The sequence below is a fragment of the Elephas maximus genome, chromosome 27, assembly GCF_024166365.1.
Source record: "Elephas maximus indicus isolate mEleMax1 chromosome 27, mEleMax1 primary haplotype, whole genome shotgun sequence".
NCBI lineage: Eukaryota > Metazoa > Chordata > Mammalia > Proboscidea > Elephantidae > Elephas > Elephas maximus.
This window is the reverse complement of record NC_064845.1, coordinates 20,264,230-20,288,228: the sequence shown is the minus strand read 5'-3', so window position 1 is coordinate 20,288,228 and position 23,999 is coordinate 20,264,230. Positions and strand designations below refer to the sequence as shown.

Here is a 23,999-nt window from a genome sequence, read left to right as displayed (position 1 = left end):
ATGTTTGCTTGGATCAAGTAAGCATTTCTCTAGACCACAGTTCTATTAGCACTGTCTGCCCTACAATATTCCCCCAGCCTATTTTATCATGTTATTCAAATGGCCTTAATGCCAGGTTCACTGAGACTTTTGAACCTTATAATAGGGGGTGGTTCCCACAGGCGTCCTTGTATGGGAGATGTGATAGGAGTATGTGGGATTTCATGCAGTTAGTCATCCATGATGCAATCAAATCGAAGAAGTGTAAAACCAAAACTTCCCTCAAGAAAGTTATGATCCAGTTGGGAGGAGACAGGCTATATTTCTGTGGAAAGAGTTTTGACAATACCGGGCAGTAAACTCTTAAGTGCCAAGTTCAGAAGCAGTGAGAAACGAGAGCCAGGGGGCCAGGGGAATTTCTTGGAAAAGGAAGGCAGTACTTGTAGCAGCATTCCTGAAGTAGCATACTGGGACTGCAGCAGTTGTAACAGGCTCTTGGCTGGTGGAAAGCAGGAATAGCCTAGGGAGCAGAGAACAAGAATTCTCATTTTCTGAAGAGCTACAATGTGCCAGACCCCATGGTGGCTGTTTTATACCCAGTATTATAACTTTTATGACCTAGAGCATATCCCACCTGAATTTAGAATTTAGAATTGATCTCAAGAATAGATTTGACACATTGAACACTAAAGACCGAAGATTAGGTGAGTTGTGGAATGACATCAAGGACATCATACATGAAGAAAGCAAAAGGTCATTAAAAAGACAAGAAAGAAAGAAGAGAGCAAAGTGAATGTCAGAAGAGACTCTGAAACTTGCTCTTGAATGTAGAGTAGCTAAAGCAAATGGAAGAAATGATGACGTAAAAGAGCTGAACAGACGATTTCAAAGGGCAGCTCCAGAAGACAAAGAAAAATATTATAATGAAATGTGCAAAGACCTGGAGTTAGAAAACAAAAAGAGAAGAACATGCTCAGCATTTCTCAAGCTGAAAGAACTAAGGAAAAAATTCAAGCCCTGAGTTGCAATAGTGAAGGATTCTAAAGAGAAAATACTGAACACCGCAGGAAGCATCAAAAGAAGGACGGAATACAGAGAGTCACCGTTTCAAAAAGAGCTGGTCGAAACTCAGCCACTTCAGGAGATAGCATATGATCAAGGACTGATGGTATTGAAAGAAGTCCAAGCTGCACTGAAGGCATTGGCGACAAACAAGTTTCCAGGAATGGACAGAAAACCAATTGAGATGTTTCAACAAATGGATGCGGCATTGGAGGTGCTTAGTTGTCTAAGAAATTTGGAAGATAGCTACCTCGCCAACTGACTGGAAGAGATCCGTATTTGTGCCCATTCCAAAGAAAGTGATCCAACAGAAAGCAGAAATTATCAAACAATATCATTAATATAACACACAAGTAAAATTTCGCCAAAGATCATTCAAAAGCGGTTGCAGCAGTACATTGACAGAGAACTGCCAGAAATTCAAGCCAGATTTAGAAGAGGATGCGGAATGAGGGATATCATTGCTGATACCAGATGGATCTTGGCTGAAAGCAGAGAGTACCAGAAAGATGTTTACCTGTGTTTTATTGACTGTGCAGAGGCATTCGACTGTTTGGATCATAACAAATATAGATAACATTTTGAAGAATGGGAATTCTAGAACATTTAATTGTGTTCTTGCAGAGCCTGTACTTAAACCAAAAGACAGTCATTCAAACAGAACAAGGAGATACTGCATGGTTTAAAGTCAGGAAAGTTGTGCAAAAGGGTTATGTTCTTTCACCATATTATTCAGTCTGTATGCTAAGCAAATAATCTGAGAAACTGGACTATATAAAGAAGAATGGGGCATCAGGATTGGAGGAAGGCTCATTAACAACCACTTTCTTGCTGAAAGTGAAGAGAACTTGAAGCACTTACTGATGAAGATCAAAGACCACAGCCTTCAGTATGGATTACACCTCAACATAAAGAAAACAAAAATCCTCACAACTAGACCAATAAGCAAAAAAAAAAAAAAAAGACAAATAAGCAACATCATGGTAAATGGAGAAAAGATTGAGGTTGTCAAGGATTTCATTTTACTTGAATCCACAATCAACACCCATGGAAGCAACAGTCAAGAAATCAAAATTTGCATTGCATTGGGCAAATTGACAGCAAAACACCTCTTTAAAGTGTTGAAAAACAAAGATGTCACCTTGAGGACTAAGGTGCACTTGACCCAAGCCATGGTGTTTTCAATCGCCTCATATGCATGCGAAAGCTGGACAATGAATAAGGAAGACCGAAGAACAATTGATGCCTTTGAATTATGGTGTTGGCAAAGAATATTGAATATGCTATAGGCTGCCAGAAGAACAAAAAAATCTGTCTTGGAAAAAGTACAGCCAGGGTGCTCCTTGGAAGCAAGGATGGTGAGATTTCATGTCACATACTTTGGACATGTTATCAAGGAAGGAGCAGTCCCTAGAGAAGGACATTATGCTTGGTTAGGGGGTCAGCACAAAAGAGGAAGACCCTAAACGAGATGGATTGACACGGTGGCTGCAACTGTGGGCTCAAACATAGCAACGATTATGAGGATGACACGAGACTAGGCAGTGTTTCGGGTTTTTTTTTTTGGTTGTTCATGGGGTCACTAGGATTTGGAACCAACTCGATGACACCTAACAGCAACAATAACATTATGACCTATATAAAGCTGCCACTCTCCTTGATGGCCTGTGTTTCAACCTAGCAAAGTGGCAAGCATTCTGCAAATAAACACAGTCTATACTTATTTAATATTTGTCCGTGTTTCTTCTACTGCTGGTGGATATTTTGGGAAATGTCCAAGCCTTAAGCTTACTAATTTGGCATCTGAAGAGTCTGCTAGATAATTGAGCTTATCCTCTATTGATACACCTACTATATTGTGAGTGGTCCTGAATCAGAAATTAAGGGATAAACTCTTCCCAGCCTTTGACCAAAGGTAAAAGCTGTGCTGGTCACAAGGCCAAGAATGTCTGGGAAATAATCTCATAATGTCACTTGTTTGTTAAATGTTTGTTGAGGAAATTTTCCTGATGTAAAACCAGTGCTCATTTGTAAGCGGCTTTGGAGTATTTCGGTGACTTGAGCAGCACTTAGGAAACCATTGCTTTCGAGTGCCAAATGGCAACTAAGTGACTTGAATTTATTACGTGAAGCTTCCCAAACTTGTGTTTGTAGGGAATAGCTCTGTTTTGTTGTAAACAATCACCCTAGGTTAGGAGAAATAATGTTATTTTAATATTTCTAACTAATTACTTGGATGACTTTGGGCACTAATCATAAGCGCTCACACATATTAAACACTTATTACATTTAATTCTCATAACACTTATTATGTTTAGTTTCCATACCACTATAAAGTACCACAGTTTACGTATAAGGAAATAGAAGTTCAGAGAGTATAAATTTTTTACTAAGACCTTACAGACTTCTGGTAAAATATCTATCTCCTTATATAACACCAAAACCAAACCCATTGCCATCGAGTTGGTTCCGACTCATAGTGACCCCATAGGACAGAGTAGAATTGCCCCGTAGGGTTTCCAAGGAGCGGCTGGTGGATTTGAACTGCTGACCTTTTCAATAGCAGCCAAATGTCTGACCACAGTGCCACCAGGGCTCCTCTCCTTATATACAATAAGCTTATTTTATTCATTTAATTTCAATAAATATATCACAAATAATTTATTTTTAACAAGAGAAGTTTGAAGTGTATATTACCGTGGACTCAAGCCTAGGAAACCTTGTTAGGAAATCCTACACAAGGCTGATGAAATTACTAATGGCAGGGACACAGTATTTACTACAAAAGTGTTATTAGGTGCTGTTGAGTCGCTTCCAACTCGTAGTGACCCTAGGTACAACAGAAAGAAACACTGCCCGGTCCTGCACCATCCCCACAATCATTTTTATGCTTGAGCCCATTGTTGCAGCCACTGTGTCAGTGCATCTTGTTGAGGTCTTCCTCTTTTTCACTGATCCTTTGCTTTACCAAGCATGATGTCCTTCTCCAGGGACTGGAGACAAAAAGTAGGCAGTGGCAATATTAAATGAGGCTGGGGGTTTACAAAACCCCAGATAATTATCAAGGGCAGAAGCTGTCGCAGACTGGGTAAGGATGAAGGTGTGAAAAAGTGCTGAGTGCACCAGGCTGGGAGTACTTTGGGAACACCCTGGAGTTTCCACAGGAGTTGTACAGGTTTTATCTTTTACATATATTGAGCTTCCATTTAACATACTTGGCAAGCTTCTGTATGAGTATCTGTAATTAGGGAATATGCAAGCACTGATACAGGGAAATACTATGTATAACTGTGAAACGAAAGGATTAAACAACAACAACGACAAATCTATGCCTAGACAAATGTATGTGAAATTTGAGAACACCCAAGAGGAAGATGTAACTGAAATGCTTCAGATAACCACCAGAATTAATAAATGAATCGTGTAAGTTGCTGGATACCAGATCAATATACCAAAATCAACTGTATTTCCATATACTAGAAATAATTAGAAAATGAAATATAAAAAAGATTTTAAATACCAAATGTGTAGGAATACATCTAACTAAAGACGTGCAAGGCTTCTTTCTACACAGAAAAGTACGAAACTTTAGTGAGGAAATTTACAAAGGGTTTAAAATAATGAAAGGATGTATAATGGTGATGGTTGGAAGACAAAATATAGTACAGATGTTAATTTTATCCAAATCTAAAAATCAATGCAATCCCAATAAAAATCTCAAAAGATCTCTGTGTGTGTGTCTGTGTGGTGTGTGTGTGTTTGAAAATTGACAAGCTTTGCTAAAATTTCGTGGAAATGCAAAGGACTAAAAACTAGTCAAAGCAATGATGAAGAACAACAAAATGGAAAGATTTGTACCTCAGATATCAAGATGTATTATAAAATTGCCATAATTAAGGAAGTATGGTGTTGCCTCAAGAATAGACAAATAGGCCAGTATAATAGAAGAGAGTCCCCAAACTGGCCCACACATAATATCGTCACCTAGGTGATGCTGCAGTGCAAAGGGGCACTGATGGTCATTTCAGTAAGTGCTTCTGGGTCCGCTGGATATCCACATGTGAAACGAAAAATTTTTTGACTGCTCTTTAAATTGTCTATTCAAATTAATTTCAGATAGATTTTAATCTAAATGTGAAAGGAAAAATGATAAAGTATCTAAAATAGAATAAAAGAGAGTACCTTCACAACCTTGGTTTCTTAAACATGGCACAAGAAGACCTAACTACAAAAGAAAAGACTGATGAACTACCTTAAAATTAAGCACTTTTGTTTTTCCAAGCTTCTCTTTGACCAAGGGTTCTTATCCAGTGCATATAAAAAGAACTTTTACAAACCAGTAAGAGAAAAAGCTGGCAACTCTAATAAATAGGCAAAAAAACTTAAAGAGGCACTTCAAGAACAGAGTTCCCAAACCCAAATAGACACTAAGTGTATTCAACAGTGCTCAACATTATATTCATCTGGGACATGCAAATTAAAACTGTGGTTAGATGCGTTTTACACTCATAAGATTGTCTACCTAAAAACACTGACAACACTAAGTGTTTGAGAGGATTTGGAACACCTTGACTTTAGACTTTATCATTATCTAAACATAACTATACTGTGACTCAACAATTTGACTCCTAACCATATACCTTATAGAGATGCATACATGTGCACATAAAAAAAATACATATATATATATACACTGATGCCTATAGAAGCATTATTGTAAAAATCTCAAACTAGAAGCAATCCAAATGTCTGTTAATGGGAGAGTAAATAAATAAATCGTAAAATAATTTAATGGAATACTATATAGCAATGAAAAATGAATGGACAAAATACGTCATGCAACAGCATGGATGAGTCTTGCAAACTTAAGGCTGAACAGAGAAGCCAGACATAAAGAAGCACGCAGTGTATGATTTTTGTTTCTAGAAAGTTCAAAAATTAGCCAGGTTTATTGACTGCAATATAATTCAGAAGTGTGGTTACCTTCAGTGGGGGGGGGGCGATTAGTTACTGCGAAGGGGACAACAAGGAGGCCTCTGGGGTGCTAATCTGTTTATTCCTCTGGGTGGTGATTCCATAAGTAGGTTCACTTTGAGAAATCTCAATGAGCTGTACATTTAGTATTTGTGTAATTTTCTCTGTGTCTCAATATTAATTTTACTTTGTAAAATTAGATGAGTTAAAAATAACAATCCAACTATTAAGTGTGGGATGAGAAGATGAGTAGTAAATTAACTTCTCACTTTTCAAATCAGGATGTTGGTAGGTGTTGTCTAATGTGACGAGTCAGGCAATAGAAGTAAATCGTATTGTCTGAAATGTTGGTGATAACTACAAGAAGATATAAAATAAATCATTTCTAAAGGCTGCTTTTGGGGAGTGGAATGGGAGTGAGACGGGAGTGAACTGTTTGGGGTTGGGTTTGGAGCTGAACTGTCCCTCATAAATTTTCTAAACAACCTATTTACAATTATAAACATTTGTAAAGGAAGTATCAAACTACCAGCGTTTCATTTCAGTCTCATAAATATTTACAGCACACTTAAATTGTGCCAGGCACTGTACTAGATGCTGGGGAAACAAAGATGACTAAGACGTGACACTTTCCATCACAGTTTAGTGATGGAGATAAGTACTTAGATAGAAGATGTCCTTTCTTTTTCTTTCTTAATCTTTTCTATTAAAATGTAGCCCCTGAACATTTAGAAAAGACTGGAAAACACACACTGAAAAATAAGGTGTACATAATCCTATCACCACGAGATTGCCTTTCCATACATATCCCTATTTTTTCTGAAATATATATCGCAAAATACGCATAACCTTTTTGTCACCAAACAAAATATAAACATTTTCCCATGCGTTTTAGCCCTATCATACTTTGTAACGGCTGCCTAAAAGCCATCTAGCAAGTTTACCCCAACTGATGGGGCCATCGGCTCAGCATGGAAGGTTAGATAAAGCTTCCTAGTGAAGATGACTCACTGCTGAGGACTCATCCAATTTAAATGGAACATCATTGGCATGAAAAAGGTAGAGAGAAACTCGCGTAACAATCGGTGCTTCTCTTGGATCCCCCATCCTCCGTATACTACTTGGACATAATTTTATTGGCCCATGGAGTTATGGTGCTCACAAATGTAGGCTATTTTTAAGATGTCATTACACTTCCATTGAAATTCATCACTTAGGAAATTATCCTTTTTTTTTTCCCCCTCTGCCACTAGCAACAACAGTGTACTTGTAGCAAAGTAGCAAAGAGTGGGAAATTCCAGAGCAATGTGTTGGTGGGACAGAGGAGGGGGCAGCCAAGATTATTGAAAACCTGAGCTCTGTTGTTGTTGTTAGGTGCCATTGTGTCAGTTCTGACTCATAGTGACCTTACGTACAACAGAATGAAACACTGCGTGGTCCTGCACCATCCCCACAATTATTGCTATGCAGCCACTGTGTCAGTCCATCTCATTGAGGGTCTTCCTCTTTTTCACTGACCCTTTACCCAGCATGATGTCCTTCTCCAGGGGCTGATCCCTCCTGATAACATGTCCAAATTATGTCAGACGTAGTCTCGCCATCCTTGCTTCTAAGGAGCATTCTGGTTGTACTTCTTCCAAGACAGATTTGTTCATTCTTTTGGCAGTCCATGGTATATTCAATCTTCCTTGCCAGTGCTACAATTCAAAGGCATCATTTCTACTTTGATCTTCCTTGTCCATTGTCCAGCTTTCGCATGCATATGAGGCGATTGAAAACACCACGGCTTGGATCAGGCACACCTTAGTCCCCAAGGTGACATCTTTGCTTTTCAACACTTTAAAGAGGTGTTTTACAGCCAGTTTGCCCAATGCAATGCATCTTTTGATTTCTTGACTGCTGCTTCCATGGGTGTTGATTGTGAATCCAAGTAAAATGAAATCTTTGAGGACTTCAAACTTTTCTCAATTTATCATCACGTTGCTTATGGATCCAGTTGTGAGGATTTTTGTTTTCTTTATGTTGAGGTGTAATCTATACTGTAGGCTGTGGTCTTTGATCTTCATCAGTAAGTACTTCAGTCCTCTTCACTTTCAGCAAGCAAGGTTGCGTCATCTGCATAAAGCAGGTTGTTAAGAGTCTTCTTTGAATCCTGATCCCGTTCTTCTTCATATAGTCAGCTTCTCAGATTTTTGCTCAGCATACAGATTGAATAGGTATGGTGAAAGGATATAGCCCTGATGCACACCTTTTCTAACTTTAAACTTTAAACCATGCAATACCTCCTGGTTCTGTTTGAATGACTGCCTCTTGATCCATGTTCAGATGCCTCATGAGCACAATTAACTGTTCTGGAATTCCCGTTCTTCAAAATGTTATCCATAATTTGTTATGATCCACACAGGCGAATGCCTTAGCTTAGTCAATAAAACACAGGTAAACATCTTTCTGGTATTGTCTGCTTTCAGCCAGGATCCATCTGACATCACCAGTGATATCCCTGGTTGCATGTCCTCTTCTAAATCTGGCTTGAATTTCTGGCAGTTCCCTGTCAATATACTGCTGTAGCTGCTTTTGAATGATCTTCAGGAAAATTTTACTTGCATGTGGTATTAATGATATTGTTCAATAATTTCTGCATTCTGTTGTATCACCTTTCTTTGGAATAGGCACAAGTATGGATCTCTTTCAGTCCGTTGGCCAGGAAGCTGTCTTCCATATTTCTTGGCATAGACAAGTGAGCACTTCCAGTGCCGCATCTGTTTATTGAAACATCTCAATTGGTATTCCATCAATTTCTGAAGCCTTATTTTTCCCAGTACCTTCAGTGAGGCTTAGACTTCTTCCTTCGGTACCACCGGTTCCTGATCATATGTCACCTCCTGAAATGGTTGAACGTCGACCAATCCTTTTTGGTATAATGACTGTGTGTATTCCTTCCATCTTCTTTTGATGCTTCCTGCATCATTTAGTATTTTCCCGATGGAATCCTTCAGTATTACAACTCGAGGCTTGAATTTTTTCTTCAGTTTTTTCAGCTTGAGAAATGCTGAGTGTGTTCTTCCCTTTTAGTTTTGAATCTCTGTGTCTTTGCACAGATTATCATAATACTTTGTCTTCTCGAGCCACTCCTTGAAATCTTCTGGTCAGCTGTTTTACTTCATCATTTTTTCCTTTTGTTTTAGCTACTTGATGTTCAAGAGCAACTTTCAGAGTCTCTTCTGACATCCACTTAGGTCTTTTCTTTCTCTCCTGTCTTGCTTTCTTCATGTATGATGTTCTTGATGTCATTCCACAACTCATCTGGTCTTCAGTCATGAGTGTTCAACAGGTCAAATCTATCCTTGAGATGATCTCTAATTTCAGGTGGGACATACTCAAGGTCATACTTTGGCTCTTGTGGACATGTACTAATTTTCTTCAGTTTCAACTTGAACTTGCAAATGAGTAATTGACAGAATACATAGGAATCAAATCAACTACATCTGTGGGAAGAGGTGATAGAAATCTCAATATCATCAGAACACGGGTACTGGCCGACTACAGATCAGACCATCAGTTACCTGAGCTTTTGTCCCCTTTTATGTCAGGAAGAAACAGCCTGATGTAGACTCAGGCAGCACTCCAAAAAAGTTGGCTAAAGAAATCAGTGATGATGTTATATATACTCCAAGAAAACAGTGTTGCCAAAGAGCAAGGGAGGGAGAGAGAGAATGTGGAGAAAGGGAAAGAGCCAGGGAAAGCCAGGCAGCTCTGTGGGAATGCTTTTTTCATTTGAGGTCTGGTTATATTCTTCTTCTGTCCCAATTGTTGGAGTTCCTTCAAAGACCTGATACTTAGGTGAGATTTTACAAAATTTATTTTATACTAAACTTCCTACACAAAGAAAAAGAGCCTCCCACACACTCAGCAGACCTAGCATGCAACTTCAAGAATTATATACATCACATTTGCTAGGAGTGAAAGGGAAAGTGAGTGATAATTTCCAAACTGACCTGGATATAGAAGCTCCTGAGTCAAACTTTCATAGCAGATGGAATGATTTTCTTGATAGTGATATACACTCTCTGCCAGTGTGAAAATAATAACCAGCGACAGAGAGGTCATAGTAAGTTGGAAAATGAACCTATGAGAGCCAGTGTTTTATTTTTTTAACTACTTAAATTAGAAGTTTTTTCTTATGCTGAAGTGAGACTTTGAAATTACGGTGACTCAGACCTAGAATAGTACTTTCCAACAGCACATATGAATGCTACAATTAATCCAGTAATTCATTTTATTGGTAATATACAATTAGGATGCTAAATGATCTGAACATATTACTTCTCTTACTTTAAGTGCTTTACACAGATTATAATTAAGGAAAGCAAAGTTAAAATCATATACATAATTAAGGAAAGCAGTGTTAAAATAAATGGAATATAATGTTCTCAGTTCTCAGCTTAATCTCCCTGAAAGGACTATTACATATTTTTAAAGATGGTAGGGCCTTCAAATATTCAGCCCGTGAGTATATTAACACAGCCCGAAATTGGGGTTTAATATCGTTGACCTGGAGCAGAATCAGTTCTTTTCTTTGGCTAGTGTTTGTCATAAATAGAAGTCTTCTCTTCCCCCGCAAAATATTGAAGCGTCAGAAATGGTATGCCTCTAAAACCATACAGAAAAACGAACCTCTGTTTAGAAGCTCTACAGAACCATTCAACATTAAATCATTAAGCAATATGCATTTTGCTTGGGGTATTTTTGCCCTGTCTGGAGACACTTCATTTCTTAACATTTTGTACCTTTATGTGTTGTTGTTGTTCTTAGGTGCTGTCAAGTCAATTTTCCACTCATAGTGATCCCATGTGACAGAGTAGAACTGTCACATAGGGATTTCTAGGCTGTTGCCTTTATTGGAGCAGATCATCAGGTCTTTCTCCCACGGAACCCACTGAGTGGATTTGAACCACCAACTTTTTGGTTAGCAGCCGAGTGTTTAACCGTTGTCCACCAAGGCACCTTGCTTGCGTTTAGTAGGCATTTATTGAATATCCTTTGAATGTCTTTAATCAAAAAGTGATTTCCAACAAGAACAACTCTATTTGAGTGGATGCTGGAAAGCCTTAAATCTGGGTCCTTTCCCCAAAATTTTATTCCATTCATAATTGGCTGAGCAGCCTGAAAATTCATAACACTTTTCACACTTATGGGAAAAATTAACATTAACTTGAGCACCCACTGTTTTTCACGTATACATGAGTCACTTTTTAAAAATATATTAACTCCTTAAATCTTGAAATAGCCCTATAGCAAGGTACCATTATGTTTATCTAATGTATAAGAAAACTGAGTTCATATAAGGGAATTATGTAACTTGCCAAATTTACATAATCAGGAAGCAGCAAAGCCAGCGTTCAGATATAGACCTGTCTGATTCTGAAGTTCATGTTCTCTCTGCAACATTATGTTTCTTCTGGTAAATGTAGACACTATTTTATATCCTCCTCTAATAACTTTTCCAAAATACTGAAGGCCTTGTTATGAAAAAAGTGGGTTTTTTTTATTTTATAGGCATGATGACTATATTTTTCATAGAGAAATGATCATATATAATGTGATAAAGAATTTTAATTCCAGTTTCTGATTAGATTGAAATTTGTACACCAGTATTTGGTAATTTCTGGTAAATGTAGAAATTTTTTAAAAAAGACTTTTAATCGAGACTGTCTCTTAAAATATTCAGGAGGATAGATGTAATAGCGTGTTGACACGATCACACTAAACATATATATACATTTTCATACTAAGAACAAGAAAAGGGAAAATTACAGGTTGAGGCCCTGTTAGAAACTTAATCTCCCCCTTAGAAAACACATTACATAGCAACCAAATCTCTTGCCCCTCAAATTTTGGACAAAGTTGAAAACAGTGGCACCCTGCTTAAAGATGGCAGCTGACGGTGCCACTTTGAATGTGTGTCACTTTCCTCAGTCCTGACAGTAACCAAATCTCACCCACCAGGCTCCTGGAGGGGCTTACTGCACCTCTTCCAAGTCTCCCATTCCAGGGCTTGAACCCGAAATTTTTGTTATTCTGGTTATGGATCGGGATCACTCAAGTTTCAAAAATTCAGGTCTGTTCCGGTTTCACTTCATTGGCCATGACTGAACTGGTTCGAACCAGTTTAAAGCCCTGATTTGAACCATATTAATCTCAGCTTCAGATTGCTTAGAAAATCCTATATTACATTTCTAATAACTTTCTCAATACTTTTATTAATAGAAATGTATACATCCTAAAATGAATAATATAAATGCATGTCCTAAAACTAAAAAGTGGTGGCTTTGGGGCTTGAGATTAATATTCCCATAAAGGCTAACCAGTTATAGTAGACTGCTTTTTTTTTAATGTATTTATTATGATAATAAAAATAATACTTATAAGTATTAAAGCAATACAGATATGAATAGAGAACAAAAGTTTGTCAAAACCAAAATGGCAGCCCAGAGATCAAGCATGGCTCAAAGAGGCCTATTTGGCATATTACTGTTTCTTTTTACTCTGATCCAGCCATTTTGAATCAAAATGGCTGCAACAGGACACATTCTGTTGATAAAATGGCTGCACCAAAATGCCACACCAAAATAGCTGTACCAGCCTGGCCACAGAAGTATGCTCTGCTCTGATCCAGAATATATAGACTGTAAATTTAGAATAAGGAGTGGGGTCCTCTATCATATTCCTTCCCCATTATGTGTTGTGTTGCTCTCTCTAGCCTTGATGCACGCCTTGGTGTTTGGAAACGTGACGGCAATCATACAGAGGATGTACTCTAGATGGTCCCTTTATCACACAAGAACCACGGACCTGAAGGACTTCATACGTGTCCATCACCTGCCCCAGCAGCTCAAGCAGAGGATGCTTGAATATTTCCAAACCACCTGGTCAGTCAACAATGGAATAGATTCAAATGAGGTAATGTGCATTTTTCATGTTGACATTTTCAGGCAGAGAACACATATTCTAAGGTAAAGACAAGGTGCTTTAATGCAGGTCTCGGAAGTGAAGAGTACACATGCTAATTTATTTGCCTCTTTGTTTTTTAATCTGTTGAGAAATTCAGTCTGATTTTCTCATCTGTTTTGGCTCATGTTTTCACAGTGCCACTTTGGATTGACCAATGTTTTACATTTATTTGCTACTTTGATCAGTCAGGAAGTCTTAACTTTAATTTTAGTTGAATTATTTGAAGGAACTAGTTCTTATGAGAGTTGACTGGCCTACTCTTGGAATATTAGAATAAGCAAGCCAATGTTTACCTTTAAAACCAATAAAGTTAAAATAAAAATTATGTTTTCCAACAGAGGTGTTATCTGTGGACTTGAAGAAATGTCCCAAGCCACCACTGCAAAAAAAGATAGCATATAAGTCAAGCAACCATTCCGCCAAGCAGACCAGTAACCAACAATTATAAAAGTGAATATTTGGTTTCTCCTTTCTTCATATAATCATGACTCTAGAGGAAACACTAAAAATAAATAAACCAAACCCATTGCCATTGAGTCAATTCTGACTCGCGGTGACCCTATAGGTCAGAGTAAAACTGCCCCATAGGGTTTCCTTAGGGTCTCCAAGGAGAGGCTGGTGGATTCAAACTGCTGACCCTTAGGTTAGCAGCCAAGTTCTTAACTACTGCCGTCAGGGCTCCAGAGGAAACACTAAACCAAATGAAACCAAACATGTTGCCATCCAGTCGATTCCAACTCATAGCGACCCTGTAGGACAGAGTAGAACTGCCCCATAGGGTTTCCAAAGAGCAGCTGGTGGATTTCAATTGCAGACCTTTTGGTTACCAGCCATAGCCCTTAACCACTGTGCTACCAGGGGCCCAAATTCTGTATCTCCCATCCAGAGTAGGAGTCTGTGAGAACCAAGTCACAATGAGTTGTATGTGTTGATTCAAGAGTATTTTATTAATTTATTCTATTTCTTCAGGCTTATTATCAGCAGATTGTTCAGTAGCACATAGTCACAGTAACTGAAAAAAAACCTCTCCAAGATAATACCTACGTGTATTTCCTCCTCTGTACTTTGGTTGGCCAAACAGTAGGAAGAGCATCCCTCATGTCTTACAAAGTAAATGAATTAGGATACGCTTATCCCAGCTTGATTTGCTCCTTCATCTTGTTTGACAGCTTTTGAAAGACTTCCCAGATGAGCTGCGTTCTGACATCACCATGTACTTGAACAAGGAAATCCTGCAGTTGTCCCTCTTTGAGTGTGCCAGCCGGGGCTGCCTCAGGTCTCTGTCTCTACACATCAAAACTTCTTTCTGTGCTCCGGGGGAGTATCTGCTGCGTCAAGGAGATGCTTTGCAAGCCATCTACTTTGTATGCTCTGGCTCCATGGAAGTTCTTAAAGACAGCATGGTACTGGCTATTCTTGGTAGGTCTAAGTTGAAAAGTGTCTCTGAAATTTCATTCTGGAGCATAAGTTAAGGAGAGAAAATAGAAAAAAAGACTGCTACTGAGAGTGGGAAAATTACAGATAAATGTGTGGATTTGAGATTATTCTTAATTCAGGTTTATAATTCCACAACTATTTGGCACAATAGGTAATTAATTCATCAACTATTTATTATTAATAAGTGTTATTATGATCATCATTATGTCTTTATTGAGTATACACTGTGCCATTATATCCAACATATCATTTGATTCTTTGTAAAAAACTCAGTAGTGTAAATATTACCCCCATTTTACAGATGAACAAATAGCACCTTAGTTAACTTTCCCCAAATCTCATAGACAGCAAATGAACCCAGTTCTTACTGATTCCCAGGCCCAGGTTACCAATCACAATGTATACTGCCTCATCACGAGATATCTGGTCAGTTTTAAAAGGCTGTGTCTGTGTTTTTATGAAGCATCAATTTAGAGAAGTACATGAAGATTAAGTGTTATCTGTGCTAGAAATGGAGGAAAATGACTGCTTCTCATGATAACCTCTCATTAACCTAATACTATCAAGGTGAATATGAGCTCTTTTTACTTCCTCAAAACTCGTAAGACAATTTCTAAAGATTGTGTTCCACAAAGTTGAATCCAAATATTAAATCGTAATTAGTATTCATTGGAATATAAAGGACAGATGGCACTGAGCGTTAATATCAAAAAAATCCTAACCGCAGTTTTATGTATGACTCTCTTAAAAACCACTTTCATTCATTTATCCATTCAATTATCCAACTGATGCTTAGTGAGGTCCCACTAGTAATTCAGGTAGAGTTCTAAACAGTGGTAACACAGCAGAAAAGAAAATGGCCCTAATTCCTGCCCTCATGGAGATTAAACTCAAGTGAGGAAGAAGATGGGGGCTTGAACCAGGTAATAGCAGTGATGGTGAGAGGCAGGTGAATTCAAGACTTGTTTTTAAGGTGGATTCAACACAATTTGCTGCAGTAAATTATACTCAAATGTTTAGAATTTGTCTTAATTATAAGGGGCTAACACAGCAGCTTTTGTTCATTTTAATTATCACATATAAAACCAAAGAAATCAAACCCTTTGCCGTTGAGTCGATTCCAACTCATAGCGACCCTATGGGACAGAGCAGAACTGCCCCATAGGGTTTCCAAGGAGCGGCTGGTGGATTCCAACTGCTGGCCTTTTTGTTAGCAGCCAAACTCTTAATCACTACACCACCAGGGTTTCCAAAGGAAGATAAGGGACGTATTTTCTGTTTACCCAAACTAACAGCTAGACTAGGTCTTTGGTCTTTGCATCCAGTGTTCTTCCACAGGGAAATAGTACCTGTATTCTGTTGAATCGTTGTATACCTGCTATCACTGAGTTCTAGCTAGTGAGCTTCAAGACAGATTACTTTCTGGAAGAGACAAGAGAACAAATATTTATTAAATCCCTAGTATGAGCCAAGTATTTTTATCCATTGATCTAATTTAAAGATTGCAATCCAATTACACTGGTAAGATTATCCCCATTGATAGCTGAAGAGAAGAATGGTAGTGAGTGGCGAAAGACCCATGTATACTTTTTTGTTTCATGTTGCTTTCAGCTACCACTTACCACTTATCAGATGAAAGGCAGGGGTTACCTTTCCGAGTTTTGGCTCAATCCTTGACTCATCTTTTTATTTTTATTTATTTTTTAATTTTTATTGTGCTTTAAGTGAATTGAAATTGTCAGTCTCTCATACAAAAATTTGTGTATGTCTTGTTATGTACTCCTAGTTGCTCTCCCCCTAATGAGACAGCACACTCCTTCTCTCTACCCTGTTTTCCCTGTGTCCATTCAACCAGCTTCTGTCCCCCTCTGCCCTCTCATCTCCCCTCCAGACAGGAGCTGCCCGCATAGTCTCATGTATCCGCTTCAGCCAAGAAGCTCACTCCTCATCAGTATCATTTTCTATCCCATAGTCCAGATCAATCCCTGTCTGAAGAGATGGATTTGGGAATGGTTCCAGTCTTGGGCTAACAAACAGAAGATCTGGGGAGCATGACATCTGGGGTCTTTTTAGTCTCAGTCAGACCATTAAGCCTGGTCTTTTTACAAGAATTTGGGGTCTGCATCCCATTGCTCTCCTGCTTCCTCAAGGGTTCTCTGCTGTGCTCCCTGTCAGGGCAGTCATCGGTTGTAGCCGGGTACCATCTAGTTCTTCTGGTCTCAGGATGATGTAGTCTCTGGTTCATGTGGCCCTTTCTATCTCTTGAGCTCGTAATTACCTCGTGTGCTTGGTGTTCTTCATTCTCCTTTGATCCAGGTGGGTTGAGACCAATTGATGCATCTTAGAAGGCTGCTTGCTAACATTTAAGACCTCAGACACCACTCACCAAATTGGGATGCAGAATGTTTTCTTAATAGATTTTATTATGCCAGTTGACCTAGATGTCCCTTGAAACCATGGTCCGCAGTCCCTGCCCCTGCTACTCTGGCCTTCGAAGCATACAGTTTATTCAGGAAACTTCTTTGTTTTTGGAATAGTCCAGTTGTGCTGACCTCTCCTGTGTTATGTGTTCTTTTTCCTTTCACCTAAAATAGTTCTTGCCTACTATCTAATTAGTGAATATCCTTCTCCCTCCCTTCCTCCCCACACTCATCACCATCAAAGAATATTTTCTTCTGTGTTTAAACTATTTCTTGAGTTCTTATAATAGTGGTCTCATATAATATTTGTCCTTTTGCAACTGACTAATTTCACTCAGCATAATGCCTTCCAGATTCCTCCATGTTATGAAATGTTTCACAGATTCATCACTGTTCTTTATCGATGAATAAAAAAAAAAAGTTAGTATTCCATTATTTGAAGATACCATAATTTATCCATTCACCCATTGATGGGCACCTTGGTTGCTTCTATCTTTTTGCTGTTGTAAAAAGTGCTGCAATGCACATGGGTATGCATGTATCTGTTTGTGTGAAGGCTCTTATTTCTCTAGGATATATTCCAAGGAGTGGGATTGCTGGATCATAGGGTCGTTCTATCTCTAGCTTTTTAAAGAAGCGCCTAATTAATTTCCAAAGTGGTTGTACCATTTTACATTCCCACCAGCAGTATATAAGTGTTCCAGTCACTCCACAACCTCTCCAACATTTATTATTTTCTGTTTTTTGAATTAATGCCAGCCTTGTTGGAGTGAGATGGAATCTCATTGTAGTTTTGATTTGCATTTCTCTAATGGCTAATGATCGTGAGCATTTCCTCATATATCTGTTAGCTACCTGAATGTCTTCTTTAGTGAAATGCCTGTTCATATCCTTTGGTCATTTTTGAATTGGGTTATTTGTCTTTTTGTTGTTGAGTTTTTTTGCAGTATCATGTAGATTTTAGAGATCAGGTGCTGATCAGAAATGTCATAGCTAAAAACTTTTTCCCAGTCTGTAGGTAATCTTTTTACTCTTTTGGTGAAGTCTTTGGGTGAGCATAGGTGTTTGATTTTTAGGAGCTCAAAGTTAATCTAGTTTTTCTTCTGGTGTTTGTGCATTGCTAGTAATATTTTGTATACTGTTTATGCTATGTGTTAGGGCTCCTAGCGTTGTCTCTATTTTTTCTTCCATGATCTTTATCATTTTAGACTATGTTTAGGTCTTTGATCCATTTTGAGTTTGTTTTTGTGCATGGAGTGAGGTATGGGTCTTGTTTCATTTTTTTGAAGATGTATACCCAGTTATGCCAGCACCATTTGTTAAAGAGACTATCTTTTCCCCACTTAACTGACTCTGGGCTGTTGCCAAATATCAGCTGCTCGTATGTGGATGGATTATGTCTGGATTCTCAATTCTGTTCCATTGGTCTGTGTGTCTGTTGTTGTACCAGTACAAGGCTCTTTTGACTACTGTGGTGGTATAATATGTTCTAAAATCAGGTAGTGTGAGGCCTCCCATTTTTTCTGCTTTTTCCGTAATGCTTTACTTATCCGGGGCCAGTTTCCCTTCCGTATGAAGTTGGTGATTAGTTTCTCCATCTTATTAGAAAATGTCATTGGAATTTGGATTGGAATTGCATTGTATCTGTATATCACTTTCTGTAGAATAGACATTTTTACAATGTTGAATCTTCCTATCCACAAGCAGGGTATGCTTTTCCAATTATATAGGTCTCTTGTGGTTTCTTGCAGAAGGGTCTTGTAGTTTTCTTTTTATAGGTCTTTTACGTCTCTGGTTTGATTTATTCCTAAGTGTTTTATCTTCATGGAGGCTACTGTAAAAGGTATTGATTTGGTGATTTCCTCTTCGACGTTGTCTTTGTTGGTGTAGAGGAATCCAACTGATTTTTGTGTGTTTATCTTGTATCCTGATACTCTACTGAACCCTTCTATTAGTTTCAGTAGTTTTCTTGAGGATTCTTTAGGGTTTTCTGTGTATAAGATCATATCATCTGCAAATGGAGACACTTTTACTTCTTCCTTACCAATCTTGATGCCTTTTATTTCTTTATGTAGTCTACTTGCTCTGGCTAGGACCTCCAGCACAATGTTGAATAAGAGTGGTATTAAAGGGCGTCCTTGTCTGGTTCCCATTATCAAGGGGAATACTTTCAGACTCTCTGCATTTAGGATGATGTTGGCTGTTGGCTTTGTATAAGTGCCCTTTATTATGTTTAGGAATTTTTCTTCTATTCCCATTGTGCTGAGAGTTTTTATCATGACTGGGTGTTGGACTTTGTCAAATGCCTTTTCTGCATCAATTGATAAGATCATGTGGTTTTTGTCTTTTGTTTTATTTGTATAATGGATTACATTGATTGTTTTTCAAATGTTGAACCATCCGTGCATCCTGGTAAGAATGCTGCTTGGTCATGGTGAATCATTTTTTTTATATGTTGTTGAATTCTGTTGGCTAGAATTTTGTTGAGGATTTTTGCATCTAAGTTTGTGAGGGATATAGGTCTGTAATTTTCTTTTTGTGTGCGTGGTCTTTACCTGGTTTTGGTATCAGGGATATGCTGGTTTCATAGAATGAGTATGGGAGTATTCCATCCTTCTCTATGCTCTGAAATAGCTTTATTAGTAGTGGTGTTAACTCTTCTCTGAACATTTGGTAGAACTCTGCAGTGAAGCCGTCAGGGCCAGGGCTTTTATTATTGAGAGTTTTTTTAATTACCTTTTCAATCTCTTCTTTGGTTATGGGTTTATTTAGTTGTTCTACCTCTGTTAGTGCTTGTGTTTGTTTAGGTAGGTAGTGTGTTTCTAGAAATTCATCCATTTCTTCTAGGTTTTCAAATTTGTTAGAGTACAATTTTTCATAGAAATCTGATAGGATTCTTTTAATTTCAGTTGAGTCTGTTGAGATATCGCCTATCTCATTTCTTATTTGGGTTATTTGCTTCCTTTCCTGTTTTTCTCTTGTCAGTTTGGCCAACGGTTTATCAGTTTTGTTAATTATTTCAAAGAACCAGCTTTTGGTCTTGCTAACTCTTTCAATTGTTTTTCTCTTCTCTATTTCTCCTAATTCTGTTCTAATTGTTATTATTTGCTTTCTTCTGGTGCCTGAGGGTTTCTTTTGTTAATCTTTCTCTATTTGTTCAAGTTGTAGTGATAATTATTTGATTTTGGCCCTTTCTTCTTTTTGTATGTGTGCATTTATTGATATAAATTGACCTCTGAGCACTGCTTTCGCTGTGTCCCAAAGGTTCTGATAGGAAATGTTTTCCTTCTCATTGGATTCTATTAATTTCTTTATTCAATCCTTAATTTCTTCTGTAACCCTGTCTTTTTCAAGCAGGGTGTTGTTCAATTTCCAAGTGTTCAATTTCTTTTCCCTGCTTTTTCTTTTATTGATTTCTGCTCTTATGGCTTTATGGTCAGAGAAGATGCTTTGTAATATTTCGATCTTTTAGATTCTGTTAAGGTTTGCCTTCTAACCTAATATGTGACCTATTCTAGAGAATGTTTCATGTGCTTTGGAAAAGAAAGTATACTTGGATGCTGTTGGGGGGACCGTTCTGTATTTGCCTATGAGGTCAAGTTGGTTGATTGTGGCATTTAGATCTTCCACGTCTTTATTGAGCTTCTTTCTGGATGATCTGTCCTTCACCAAAATTGGTGTGTTGCAGTCTCCTACTGTTATTGTGGAGCTCTCTATCTCACTTTTTAGTGCTGTTAGAGTTTGTTTTATGTATCTTGAAGCCCTGTCATTGGGTGCATAAGTATTTAATATGGTTATATCCTCCTGGTATATTGTCCCTTTAAGCATTATATAGTGTCCTTCCTTAAATTTTGTGGTGGATTTAACTTTAAAGTCTGTTTTGTCAGAAATTAATATTGCTACTCCTGCGCTTTTTTGATTGTTTGCTTGATATATTTTTTTCCATCCTTTGAGTTTTAGTTTGCTTGTGTCTTTAAGTCTAAGGTATGTCTCTTGTAGGCCGCATATAGATAGATCGTGTTTTTTTTTTTCATCCATTCTGCCACTCTCTGTCTCTTTAACAGTCCAGTTAGTCCATTTACATTCGTCGTAATTATGGATAGGTATAAGTTTAGTGTTGTCATTTTGATGACTTTTTTTGTGTGTGTTGTTGACAGTTTCTTTTTCCCACTTAATTTTTTGGGCTGAGTAGTTTTTTGTCATGTATTGTCTTCCTCTTATTCATTGTCATTGATTTTTTTTTTTTTTTTGCTGAGTTTTTATGTTTTTCTTGTATTTTATTTTGATGTGTAAGATTTTTAGCCTCCTTTGTGCTTACCTTAATATTTACCCTTATTTTTCTAAGTTTAAACCAAACTTTTATTTCTTTATGTCATCTTGACTTCCTCTCCATATGAAAGATCGGTGACTACATTTTTTAGTCCCTCTTTATTGTTTTAATGTTGTTGTCTTTTACATAATGACATTGCTGTTTCCCTGTTTGAGTATTTTTTTACCTTGATTTGTTTTTGTGATTTCCCTATCTGGGTTGATATCTGGTTGCTCTGTCCTGTGTTCTAGTCTTGGGTTGGTATCTGATATTATTGATTTTCTAACCAGAGAACTCCCTTTAGTATTTCTTATAGTTTTGGTTTGGTTTTTACTAATTCTCTCAACTTCTGTTTGTCTGGAAATGTCCTAATTTCACCTTCATATTTGAGAGACAGTTTTGCTGAATATATGATTCTTGGCTGGCAATTTTTTTGCTTCAACCCTTTATATAAGTCATCCTGTTGCCTTCTTGCCTACATGGTTTCTGCCAAGTAGTCCAAGCTTATTCTTATTGACTCTCCTTTGTAGGTGACTTTCGTTTATCCCTAGCTACTTTTAAAATTCTCTTTATCTTTGGTTTTGGCAAGTTTGATTATAATATTTCTTGGTGACTTTCTTTTGAGATCTTCCGTATGTGGCATTCGAATAGCATCTTGGATAGGTATCTTCTCATCTTTCACGATATCAGGGAAGTTTTCTGCCAAAAAATCTTCAACAATTCTCTCTGTAGAGTCTGTTATCCCTCCCTGTTCTGGTACTCCAATCACTTATAGGTTATTTCTCTTGGTAGAGCCCCACATGTTTCTTAGGGTTTCTTCATTTTTCTTAATTCTTTTATCGATTTTTCTTAGAATATATTGGTGCCAAGTGTTTTATCTTCATTCTCACTAATTCTGCCTTCCATCTCCTCAGTTCTGCTCCTCTGACTTTCTATTGAGTTGTCTAATTCTGTAATTTTATTGTTAATCTTCTGAATTTCTGATTGCTGTCTCTCTATGGATTCTTGCAGCCTATTAAATTTTTCGTTTACGTTCTTAAATAACCTTTTTAATTTCTTCAACCACATTATTCATGTTTTCCTTGGCTTGTTCTGCATTTTGTCTGATCTCCTTCCTGATCTCTTGAAGAGCTCTGTATATTAATCTTTTGCATTCTACCTCTGGCAATTCCAGGAGAACACCTTCATCTGGAAGATTCCTTGATACTTTGTTTTGAGAGTTTGTTGAAGCAATCATGGTCTGCTTCTTTATGTGATTTGATATTGACTGTTGTCTCTGAGCCATCTATAAGTTATTGTATTAATTTATTTTATCTGTGCTTGCTGTACCCTAGCTTCTTGCTATGTTTTGTTTTGATATGCCTGAATAGGCTGCTTGATTGAGCTTACTTGATTATTTTCACCTTTGAAGCTCTAACATCCTATCACCAGATGGCTAGAGCTGTTATCAGGTATATGAGCCAAGGAGTCCCTTTACTTTTCTTGTATGTATTCAGCTCAAGTGTCCAGGTTGTTGGTTATTAAGTGTGTGGTACAAGCTCTGTTCTACAGTCTTAAAGCAGCAGGAGTAATTGGTGTAGGCACAGGTATCTGGTTGCAGCAGTGAGTCATGCTCCGAACAAGGCAGGGGGCTGACAGCCGTTCCCCATGTGTCTGTGAGGAAAGCATGTCCCTGTTCTCTAGAGCACACAGGTGGGTGGTTCTGAAGCTGGAAAATGGGCACCCAGTGCTTTTGGTTATTAGGTCTAGGAAGCACCACTTATCCTTGGACCCCTGTTGCGGGTGGCTAGGTGACATGGGTGGAGCCACCAGTCATCAGGCCCCTAATGTGGGTAGCTGAGGACCTTGTTTAATAGGCAAAGCAGTGTCGAACATCAAAACCTGGCTCTTCTAACACACAGCTGTAACAGTTGAAGTCAGATCTCGAGCATATACATCTTGTAGCCTGCCAGCAATGGCCTAATCTCATGAAATGGGGTCACACAGGTCAATGCAGGGGTGAAAGGTATTCAAAGTCTGTGGACCATTTGTGCCTGGAAAGGAGCTGCTTCTGTCCTGAGCTCCCTAGCTTAGTGGAGCTGACAGATTATCTTTTCCTCCCCAATTGTTAATTGATTCCTTCCCCAAGGCTGGGAGAATGGCTCAGGGTGTATAGCAGGACCTATCTCAGGCCCAGGGAAATCAACAGCCACTGAAGGCGGCTTGGGGGCTGGAGGTGCGGTAAAATAAACCCAAGTACTTAGCTTTTTCCTAGAGGACTGTTCTTCTCTGGTTCCAGAGGTGTGAGTAGACTGTGTGGCTCACTTTCTCTCCCTGAGGAAACAGCATCCCAAACACTACTGCTGTCCCTGCTTCATTCGCTCTAGGGGATCATGCCTGAGGGGCACTGGTTCCTGCCAACTCAGGTCCAGCAACTCCTTGCTGCTTCTGAACCATTTCTTCCTCCTGCTGCTGCTCACTCCAATTTCATAACTTTGCCTTTGATGTTCAGGGCTCTTAGCTTGTCATGAGTATAATCATTCACTAGTTTTTTCAGGTCTTTGTTGTAAGAGGGATCGCTGGAATCATCTGACTGCTTTGCCATCTTTGCCCCGCCCTGTCTGTTGGTGTCTTTTTATTAAGGGAAGCAGAATTTACTCTTTCTCTCTCCTTCTCAACTTTGTGAAGTTAGAGGCCAATTGTTCTACCATTTTGTGATTCTAAATTTGTTATGAAATTATTTATAAATTTGCTTTAAAAACAGAAAATATTTTTCTATGGGTTTCCTTGGTATGACTGTAAGTTTTATAGCCAGCCTGTTGACACAG

General features: G+C 38.2%; 1 protein-coding gene across 1 annotated transcript in view; it reads left to right on the top strand.

Moving 5' to 3' along the window:
- The window catches only part of KCNH8 (potassium voltage-gated channel subfamily H member 8), a 446,972-nt gene that overhangs the window by 351,225 nt on the left and 71,748 nt on the right, over positions 1-23,999 (top strand). The window contains exons 9-10 of the mRNA XM_049870926.1: positions 12,776-12,975; positions 14,196-14,445. Coding sequence (XP_049726883.1) covers positions 12,776-12,975; positions 14,196-14,445 — 450 coding nt within the window. The remainder of the gene's footprint in view (positions 1-12,775; positions 12,976-14,195; positions 14,446-23,999) is intronic.